The following is a 10,233-nucleotide window of genomic DNA, read 5'->3' as shown; positions in this document are numbered from 1 at the left end:
TCTCTCTCTCTCTCTCTCTCTCTCTCTCTCTCTCTCTCTCTCTCTCTCTCTCTCCTGGAATTAGAATTACCCCAGCATCTTCACATTGAGCTATAGTCCCATTTTATTTAATTTTGAGGTAGGCTCTCATTAAATTGTTGAAATGTCAAGGCTAGGCTTAAACTTGCAATCATTCTGCCTCAGCCTCCCAGAGTAGTAGGATTACAGTTGGACCCCACCACTCCTGGTTGACTATTTTCATGATGCCAGAATTTTTTCTTTTTCAAGGAAAACTTCCATCAGGAAAAAATAGTTTGAGCTTTTTTAATATCACTTGATCCAAAAAAGCATATATTTTATTTTTCTTGAAAAAGCAACCAGAAATATTTTATTCCAAAATAAAGCAGTTCCATGGTGTTAGAATACACAGCTTGTTCTTTCATGTTGTATTTTCCTCTGACAAAGTTCATTTCAGTGCACAAATACTTTGACATCTAAGCCAGATGTGAAAATATTTAGAAGTCCTCATAGCAAGAGTTGCTCAATTCCTGTTCCTGAATAAAATTTTCAGTTAATATTTCTGTGCTAGAAAAAGGAAAAGGAACCTAACACAGAGAAGCATGTCCCACTTTGTCCCACTTAGTTAAGCTGCCGACGCAGGCTGCTGTCCCTGAGCTGTGTTGCTTGCCCCATTCCACTTTATGGCGATAAAGTACTGCATGTTTGACTTTTGGAGCAATTGAGCAAAATGCATGAAATGCGGCACATCACTAAAGTGATCAGACTGTATTTTAAGTGGGACTGCGCATCTACCCAACAATTGGGGGAAAATTCAAGTTTTCAAATAGGTATTTCAGGTGATAATAGTCATATCAGAGTTTGCAGAAATAATAAATATCCTTTGAATATTCATAGAACAGTTTTACCCAGACTTCTCATTTGTCATTATGCCCTCTCTGTTCCCAAATGTCTTTCTGTGTCATAAGCAGTTTGAGATTTTCTTTTTTCTTCCCTATTGAGGGACATACCTCACACCCCCCCCCACTGTCCATATACAAAAAACACATCTCATCTTTTCAATAAAAAAAAGAAAAAACTTCACTTTCCTTGAGTCTTTTTGATCTGGTCTTTAAATGGCTTAATGGCCACTATTATCCCCAAAATATGTTCTTTAACATTCCATGAGGCATATTGTTTTTTAGCAATCCTTAGCTTCCTACTGAGCATCTGCCTGCTTTCTTTTTTCTTTTTACAAGGAAGTAAACTCATCTTTTTTTTTTTCCTCTGGGTTCAGGGGTGCTGGTAAAGGACATTGAAAGCCATTGATCATGGTAAAAGACAGCGATACAGTTAATGCGGTCATAAAAGCGCATCTCCACTGTAAATTACTTCTTCACTTAATAAAACCAGTTTGCCCTGGAGATACTAAAGAATCACTAAGACCCCAGAAAGGAAATAGAGTGCCCCCAAGTGCCAACTCACATCTCCCCGCTTGCCGTTGGGAGGAAAGAGTGGTTCTCTATTACAATGCGTCACATTAATTTTTCAGAAGGGCAAGTGAAGAGTAATGTGCCCAGTTGAGGTAATAGAGGGAACCGAGCACTGGGATGAAGTAATTATCCAACTTAGAGTTTGACCAGGTTAACGAGGTTAACACCACAACTTTTGAGAAAAGTGTGGCGGGTCCTCTAGAGCTCATCAAAGGTCAGTCTATCTATTTTTATGTCTCATCCACAAAGTAGCTCCACCAGGAATGCAGTAAGCGGCGGCATTAGGGAAGAGATTATCTAGTGGCTCTGCAAAAAATGATTTCAGCTGCATCTTTTCCCTTGCGGTTGACCCATGCCCAGCAAATGTCACAGAGCGTAGATTTCGAGACATGTACAATCTTCATCTCAGAGCCGCTGGATTAAAGGTCCTCTTCCCTATCCACACTGCAAGGCTGTGTTGCATCCATCTTCTCAGGGCTCAAGATGTGCTCCTGAGAAAAGAGTTGGGGTAAATCACAACTTCAACTCCAAGGCAAAGCCCTGGATTAGACAGACCGTCTCCTCTGTTTGACTGCCTCGCTGCTCCCAAGTGAAACCCTCCTCTCTCCCACATCATCCCTGTGTGTTTCTTCCAAGCAGAAGGAGTTCCCTCAGATAACACTCCTGAGCCCTCTGATTCACTTCTTAGGGGACAGAGGAGTGACTTGTTTAATTAGCAAATTTAGGACAGGAATTAGCCATGCATAGTCCACCTCTGGCTCTTCCCACATCTCTCTGCAGCTCACTGGTTGCACACACTCTGTTCTGTTCCTTTGTCTTGTCACTCCCCAGCCCAGGGCCATTACTGAGCTTGTCTGCTTCTTAACACCAATGTTAGGAGATCCATTTCTCTGCAGATAAAAACCTCATCTCCCAATTTAGACTTCATCAATAACAAAGCTGATATTTTAACTTCCTGTCAGCCTTTGTCTTTTATTTTTCAAGTCATTGAAGACAAAGGGGGACAAGAGGGATGTTGGGGTTGATAATGTGGCATCTCCAGTTCCACTAACAGATGCATGGCAGATACCCAATTAATATTTTAGAGTCAGAGTGCTTTGTAGAGTGGAAAGATTCGAAAAACTTTCATGTAAAGAAACTAAGTTTTAGAGGATCACACAGCTAACTAGCACAATATGAGGAATTGCACACGAGTTTCCAAATACCTGTTGTAATACATACTGATTAAGATCCCTAGTGTTGTGGTCAGGCTGTTTCTACTTGGATCCTGCCTTCCCAACCTATTGGCCATTATGTGTGGGTAACTATTTGCACTTCTCTATCTCTATTTTTCCATTTATAGAATGGGAGGGATTCTAGTGCTGTTCCGCAGGGTTACTGTCAGGAATAAACAAAACAACTTACGCAATGCATTCAACCCCAACCTAACAGATAGTAAAAATTCTATTTTGTTATCACATATCTTCTTGAAATGACTAGCAACTAATCTCTATCACAACAGAGAACTTAAAAATCATGTTGATTAAGATCCTGTTCACATGCATCTGGCCTAGTAGCTCCAGCCATTGCCGGCGTGACTAGCTGAGGAATGATGCTGGATTTGAATTTCCCAAGTAGACTCAAATCATGTCCCGAAATTTAGGTATGTTAACCAATATTTTCAAGATGTAATCAACAGGCAGAAACATGCTTGAAATAATGACAGTGGCCTTCATGATAGAGCAGCAATTGATGGCACTATTTCCTAAGCTTCTCATTTCTCCCCCGCTAGGGATGAGAATTTCTGGCTGTATATGCACAACATGCATCTCTGTAAAACACCACCTTGCTTATATATTTTGCTGGTTTATATCTGAGGTTTTGTGTATCTCTATGTATTCTCATCTTCCTTAACATATCTACCCCTAAGGGCCAGTGAAATAGCTCAGTGGACTATGCACCTGCTTAGGCAAGCACAGGGACTGGGATTCAATCCCTGGTACCATATATCATGCCAGTCCCACCCCCAGGCATGCTGAGCCAGCCACACCAAGACTGAGAGTGGTGGCGCACTCCTGTAACCCCAGCACTGGGGAGGGCTGAAAACAGGAGGATCACTATGAGTCTGAGCTGTACAGTGAGATCCTGTACCAAATACTATATATATTCCTGACTTATCCTTGCTAGTGTTCATGATATTGCTCTAGTCAGAATCTCTAGCCTGTGATTACTGTTGACTATGAAAACCATGGTATTTCTGTGTTCAATATCAATCATGTAAGTTCCCAGGTCTAATTTCACTTGCATTTGTATAAATGGCAAGTTCTGTGAATAGACATATAAAGAGTCTAACTAGCCCCTGGGACTCCTCACCTTCCTGGGTAAATGCAAGAGCACAGTGAGATGATACATGGGAGAGCTGTTTGGAAATACAAGCTACTTATCCATCAGACACAGGACTACTCTGATGCTCACCTGAGTCTAGTTGTGCTTCCCAGTACCTCGTGGGATGGGCATCCTCTGAGTTTCTATCTTCACAGTGAATCCATCCATTACAGAATCTAAAAGCATGAGCAAGTGACTCAACATATGCTGATCCTGAGGTGGACTGCGGGGTGGTATACAGAGGTGACAGGGGCATGCTGGTTGGCAACTACTTGAAATGTCCTCCTGCTTCTTCACTGTATATCTTAATTGTATTTATCCCTCAAAATCTTCCTAAAAGCACACTCTTCTATGAAAATTCTATAGAGAATCAAAACTGCAAGATTATTTACACAAAACCAGTCAATTACTAAATTGGGTTGGGGAATGACTGACTGTTGGACAGCAAGAAATTAAATTAGTTAAAGTATAATTCTCAAGAAATTTCTGAATATATCACTACTTCTTCCTTGGATTATCACTAATAATTCTGTGGTTGCACAAAAGATTGGAAAATATGTAAGAATATGAAAGCTACTTGTTTTGAACTTGAAAATATACTCTCATTTTGCCTATTTATCCTTATTTTTTGCTCCCAACTGCAATAAAAAGCACCACCAACAAGTAATCCATACAGCTGTTGCCACCTGTAGGTGACAAATGAAGTGATTTTAATTCTGGTGAAACGCAGCTTATAGAGGACATGGGGATGTTTTCTGGAGTCAACACAATTCTTGTGAAACAAAAAACTTTAGCACCCTTCTCATTATTGTTTTCTGTTGGAATTCTTATCTCAGATGCTACCTTTAAAGATACTACTGAATAATAGTTGTTAATCACTTCTCCAAGGTTGAGAAGCTGGGCTCTGTAACCAGAGCCCACGTCCAGGTCTAAACCTCACCAAGTACTGCTGCCAAACCGTACACAAGTTATGTAACTTCCCTAAGCCTCAACAGCACATGTCCTGTGGACGTCCTGCAGGAATGAGAACAGACAATCCCTGCAAATTGTTGTCTGCACCTGAACAGCTGTGTAGGAAAACAGAGACTGTTCTTACCATGAATAGTTTGCAAAATAGCTTCACATGGACCACCCTGCCCCGATTTGTGACAGTTTGCCAGACAGGTCATTAATGCATTGCTGTTTGACCTCAGTCCTTCCCCCTACTTACATTTAAATGCAATGTGGCTTTGAAAGTTTAAATAGACCTGGCATCTGGCAAAGCCAGGTTGAGGCCACTTCAGATGCTCACACAAGGGAAGGGGAGGGACGATACTTAGCACCATTATTCTTGGAAATGCCACTACTGGAAATCCCAAGCCTGGACCACGTAAATAGCAATTTAAGGAGACCTTGTTATACAATAAAAAATAAAAGGACTAGGGACGTACTCGGTGTGAAGGGCCTGGGTTCAATTCCTGGTACATGAAAAAGTGAAAAAGGAAGCTGAGACAGGGCAAAGATTGCAAGCTGAGATGCATATTGTGGGATATTTTATTGTTTTGTTTCAAAATGAACTAATTCTCAAAAATCAGAAAAATCTTAATGCAAATGCATATTAACCTAGATTTATGTCCTTGCTTTTGAAATAAAAATATCAGAGCCTACCTTTCTGCTCAGCACCAGTAATCTAGATCTAAATAGATGCTCCTGCCTTTAAATATTTGATATGCTCCTGAGCTTCCTAACCTGAAGTTGAATGTCACTTGACACTTTTTGTCATTTGCACTGATGTTCTTAGAGTCATAAAATATTTTTGCATTCACCTTTCACCTAACCTATGAGAATAAAAGCGTGCCTGAGATGGCCATGTTTTTTCCAATTAATAATTGTCCTCCATTGTCACAGCTTTCCTGTCCCAGAGGGCCCTATGTTATACTTAACTGAAGAAACCACTCTTCAAGCTTGAACCCTTTACAAGAGGTGATGCGCTGTCCCATTCACAGTGGAGGTTTTGAATCCTTTCCTCACGTCAGCCTTCGTACACATTAGTGTGTGTGTGTGTGTGTGTGTGTGTGTGTGTGTGTGTAAGAGTGAGTGAGAGAGAGAGGGAGCGAGAGAGAGACAGACAGACAGAGAGACAGACGAGGAATTGAACCCAGAAACTTCACACTGAGCTGGATCATCCCTAGGCTTTTTTCATATTCTATTTTGAGATAGAGTCTCCCAGGGTCACTCAACCGCCCAGACTGGGATCACACTTCTAGCTTTCTGCCTCTGGGATTGCAGGTATCCCCTACTGTGCTGGCCCAGTGTATACATTTCAGCAGCTCCTGCTCCAAGACTATAAATTCCTAGTCCAGAGGTTTTCAGTCTTAGTGTACAAAGCTCAGAGCCATACTGTAAGCTTATTAAAACTGGGGGACCTGAGAATATCTGATGCAGTAGGTCTGTCTGCATTTTGCACAAGCTGCTGGATGCTACTGCTAGTCTAGGGAACACATTTTTAAGAAACACTGTCTGAGAATAAGAATCCTGTCCTTACACTTACTGAGCACCTTCTATGTACTAGGGGTTTATGGTACTTTATTTCTAAAACTTTAGTTAATGCTGGAGTTGGGGTGTGTCTTTTCACTGACACCTGAACAAGGTTCCCACTGCCACAGCCCAGGGAAGAACACAACTCTCTAAGAAACAGTTTAATCAGCTGTGTGTTCTCAGAACCCAAATCTTCTGTCTGCTTTGTGGTATGGTAACTTCTGCACTAAGTGTGTGCTTAATAACTTGAGATCTACATAGACCAGAAGTAGGCAAGAAAAATGTTTGTGGTTTTTCAAAGAAAGGGGACTAAAACCTCCAAGGAAGGAGAAAATTGCATTGAAAGCCTTTCATGTAATGTAAAGGTAAGTGTACATTTACACTTTGGTAAATGTAGGTAAGCTTTTAATTTCTCCGAAGCATTTCCTACTTCCTGTGTACTAATAATATTGTGCTATACAATTCTTTGAGGAAGAAAAGAATGCTAAAAATTTGGTCCACCATAATAAGGGGCTTTTGCATGGAGTTATTCCTAATCGTAGACTCAGCGTTCTATAATCAGCTAGGAATCTGTTGCTCAGCCTCACTGTGGTTTCAAGGTGGCATCTGTGACTGAAACTGAACTCTCGAGTAATACACTTGCACAGTGACAGCATAAGGAAGGAACCACTAGTTGAAGGCTAATTTTCAAATATTCCCATGGAGCCTCGCTATTTCCCCTAGCAAGAAAATTCTGCCTGAACTTGCTCCAAAGGCATCCACTGCCATCTTGTTTTGCTCCTCTTGTTTGTTGTGAAAATCCATGGCTTGACTGTCTCCATTTGCCCCCTGGAAATTTCCTCCCTGCAGCCTACTAAGCCAAGCATAATCATACGGGCTGGAGGCAGGTTGGGAAGCAGAACTATGCATGTCAGAGAAGCTTTGGCTTTGGTCTCTTATTTAACTGAAAGTTTTGGGAAAGAACGTGAAAGCACACTATTTTCCCCCTGTATCTATAACATCATGATTTAGTAGAATAAGAACATTGCACAGACTGAAATTTGAATCCTGTTTTCTGGCCCTTGTTCTGCAAGCTTGAGCTAGTGCTCAGTCACAAAGTGCCTTGTTTCCCCCATCTTTAAAGTTGGTCCATGGGTGCAATGTTAGGAGGGAAAAGTTCTGATGTTCTGGTACATAGGATTATAATGCTCCATGAGAGAGTTCAAAAGAACTAAAGGAGTTTCAATGTTCTTACCACAAAAGTGATCAATGTTTGGGGCGATGGATATGTTAAACAATTTGACCTGATCATTACACACTGTGTACAGGAATGGAACATCCCACTCTACTCCATGCACAGCAGAACTGTTAGGTCAACTAAAAATACGAGTAAACTTCAAAGCAACACGTGGATTACAGAATACAATAAAATATGAGGTAAACCTATCAGGTGTGTGAGAAGGCTGATGGAAGAAACCTGCCAAGTGCCTCTTACCTAGTGGCTGCTTAGTATGTGGCTCCTATTATTTTTAAGCCCCTGCCTCTGCTTCTTCCTTGTGTTTGATGGAATTTTTGCCTGAAAGGAAAAGAAAATGAGAACTGTTCTCTGGGCTTCAGCGCTTTCACTCTTCTCTTGGTCTTGTGCATCTCTGCCTTTGCCCTCATGCCAGCCCTGACAGGCACTTGAGCAGCGGAACATGGTCATGTTCACTGGGCTTACGTGCAGTGATTATTGAGCATGACTTCAGTGTCTTACAAAGTCCTAGAGGGTGATAATAACAGCCTATAAATATCGCAACACAGCCTGGTGTGTTGTGCGAAGCTGCTGGACAGTGGCACTTACTAAACTGCAGCAGTATATTTCTGTTTCTTAGTTGCCCACATAATAATTGCTGTTCCAGATCCAGTTGCTCCTGTCACTTAGAAAAGGCCGGTCACTGTGATGCAAAGCTGGTCACTACGACAGCTTGTCACCAACTGCCAAGTTGTTCTGCCTCTGTACTTCCTGCTTGCTGATCCCATATAAGCCCTAGACCACCAGAGAGCGGGCCTGATATTTGGGGAATGATCCTGATCAGTTCCCATCGACGTAAATGAATCTGCTTCCAAATCCTGGGTGTTGGCTCAGTGCTTCCGCTTGCCATGGCACCAGGGCCGGTGACGCAGAGATCGCTTTCAAGCATCTCAAGTCCCATAAAGGGGCAAAATGCACACATGGCGATGCTGCTGACAACTTTAATATGCACTGAAATTGTAAGGCAATTTAGGGGATTTTTCTGCCCCCCCCCCCTTTTTCTTTTTTTCTTTGCAAAGTACTGTAACTTCTGGCTGAAACTCAACCACAATCTCCATGTAGAAAAAGTACTGCTAATACTTATCGGGGAAACAGGCATTTGAAACCTCAATTAAGAAAAATAAGGCACTTTACCTGAATAAATTTCAAGTGGACCCATTTAAAATGAAATTAAATGACATTTAACTGGTTTGTAAATTGGGACCTATTTATCTTGGTAAAATGATTAAAGTCTTGATTTATCTCTAAAATTAGCTTTATTATTGCATTTAATTGTACTAGAAGACCGTTAACGACTTGCAGGTTCTCTCTATCCTTTTAAACTACACTTTATACAGATAATAATTGAATATTGGATAGGATAACTTGATTTTCCAAAGAAATATGTTTCTAATATTTCCTTCTTTTTATTGCAGAAATTGAAACAAGTTGAAGAAACAAAAGAAGATCCTGAGAATAGATTATCTAAAATTTCCCTTGAGTCGTTCAATAAATTTAACAGCAATAGTGTGATTTTATTAGAAAAAGAGAACTCCCTGAGCAAGGTTGAAGGACAAAAGGAAGAAAGAGAAAAAAATGAAGAGGCATCTTTAAGTAGCTCGGATAGGCCTGCGGTTGATAATTTGGAATCTTTGAGCGATTCTTTATATGACAGCTTTTCTTCTTGTGCAAGCCAAGGTTCAAATGATGTATAAAGGACTTTATACCCCCCTAGAGCTGGAAAAAGAGTGCTTGAAAATGGAAAGCGGGGTGGGGGCAGCAGAGACACAGCTGTTAGCCACAAAGGGGCCACAACACCAGTGCCTACCTTGGGGAGCTCATAGCAGGCAGCCCGCCAGGGCTTATTTCTCTGACAGGGCAATAAAGATCGAATCCACTGTTGTGTTTCAAATTCCCATCAACATTAAATATGATACAGAATTCTTAATTTTGCACTTTTAAAAATACCTGTACAGAAGTTGTAAATTTTTTTGGAAGAGAAATTATATTTGTAGGGAGGGAAAAGATAGCAATAAAAGGAATCTGCGCCATGCTCTTGAAATGCTGTACTAAGTCTTAGAAGTTGATGATAATATATATTTTTTAAAATCCCAGCTATAGATTTTGTGAAGTTCACAGTCCTAGTCCTCACCGTATTTGTGGGCACACTCTGGAACCTAAAACACGGCCTGCGGAAAACCCAGACGACCATGGTCATCTCTGTCTCATGATCTCATTTTGATAGATGTTTTTAATTCCAATGCAATTCACAAGTTTTGCCCAAGAAATTCAAGTTTTAGTAATAATCCTGCTTTTGTTGGAAAATGAAGTGTGGACGCTAGGAAATGTGACCCCATGTCCAGAAGCCTACTTCCAGTAGGTTTTTCCCTCTAAGTGTTTCCTCACATCCTCTTCTACTTAGGGATTCTCTATGCCTCTCCTTATTATGTCAATTTGCATCTTCCTACTTTTTAAAATTACAATCTGGGTGCTCTAGAAATGAAAACAAATTCCTTTTGGTATGTTCACTTTTTAACAAATAAAATCAATGATGGGTGCTACAAAAATTTCTTACTTTTTAATATTCTTTTTTCTACAAAGACTGTTTATATGTAAGGATAAATTCTATTT

At 40.7% G+C, this 10,233-nt stretch overlaps 1 protein-coding gene across 5 annotated transcripts in view; it reads left to right on the top strand.

Moving 5' to 3' along the window:
* The window catches only part of Nckap5 (NCK associated protein 5), a 959,001-nt gene extending 948,869 nt beyond the window's left edge, over nucleotides 1–10,132 (top strand). For all 5 annotated transcript variants that reach the window (XM_023709695.1, XM_023709692.1, XM_023709697.1 and 2 more), the window contains one exon: nucleotides 9,039–10,132. In XM_023709695.1, the coding sequence (XP_023565463.1) occupies nucleotides 9,039–9,317 (279 nt within the window). In that variant the 3' untranslated portion in view covers nucleotides 9,318–10,132. The remainder of the gene's footprint in view (nucleotides 1–9,038) is intronic.
* Nucleotides 10,133–10,233: the final 101 nt, after the last annotated feature.

Source organism: Octodon degus, unplaced genomic scaffold (assembly GCF_000260255.1).
Source record: "Octodon degus isolate 3935 unplaced genomic scaffold, OctDeg1.0 scaffold00014, whole genome shotgun sequence".
Classification (NCBI taxonomy): domain Eukaryota; kingdom Metazoa; phylum Chordata; class Mammalia; order Rodentia; family Octodontidae; genus Octodon; species Octodon degus.
The sequence above is the reverse complement of the archived record's forward strand: the minus strand, read 5'-3'. Positions and strand labels throughout refer to the sequence as shown.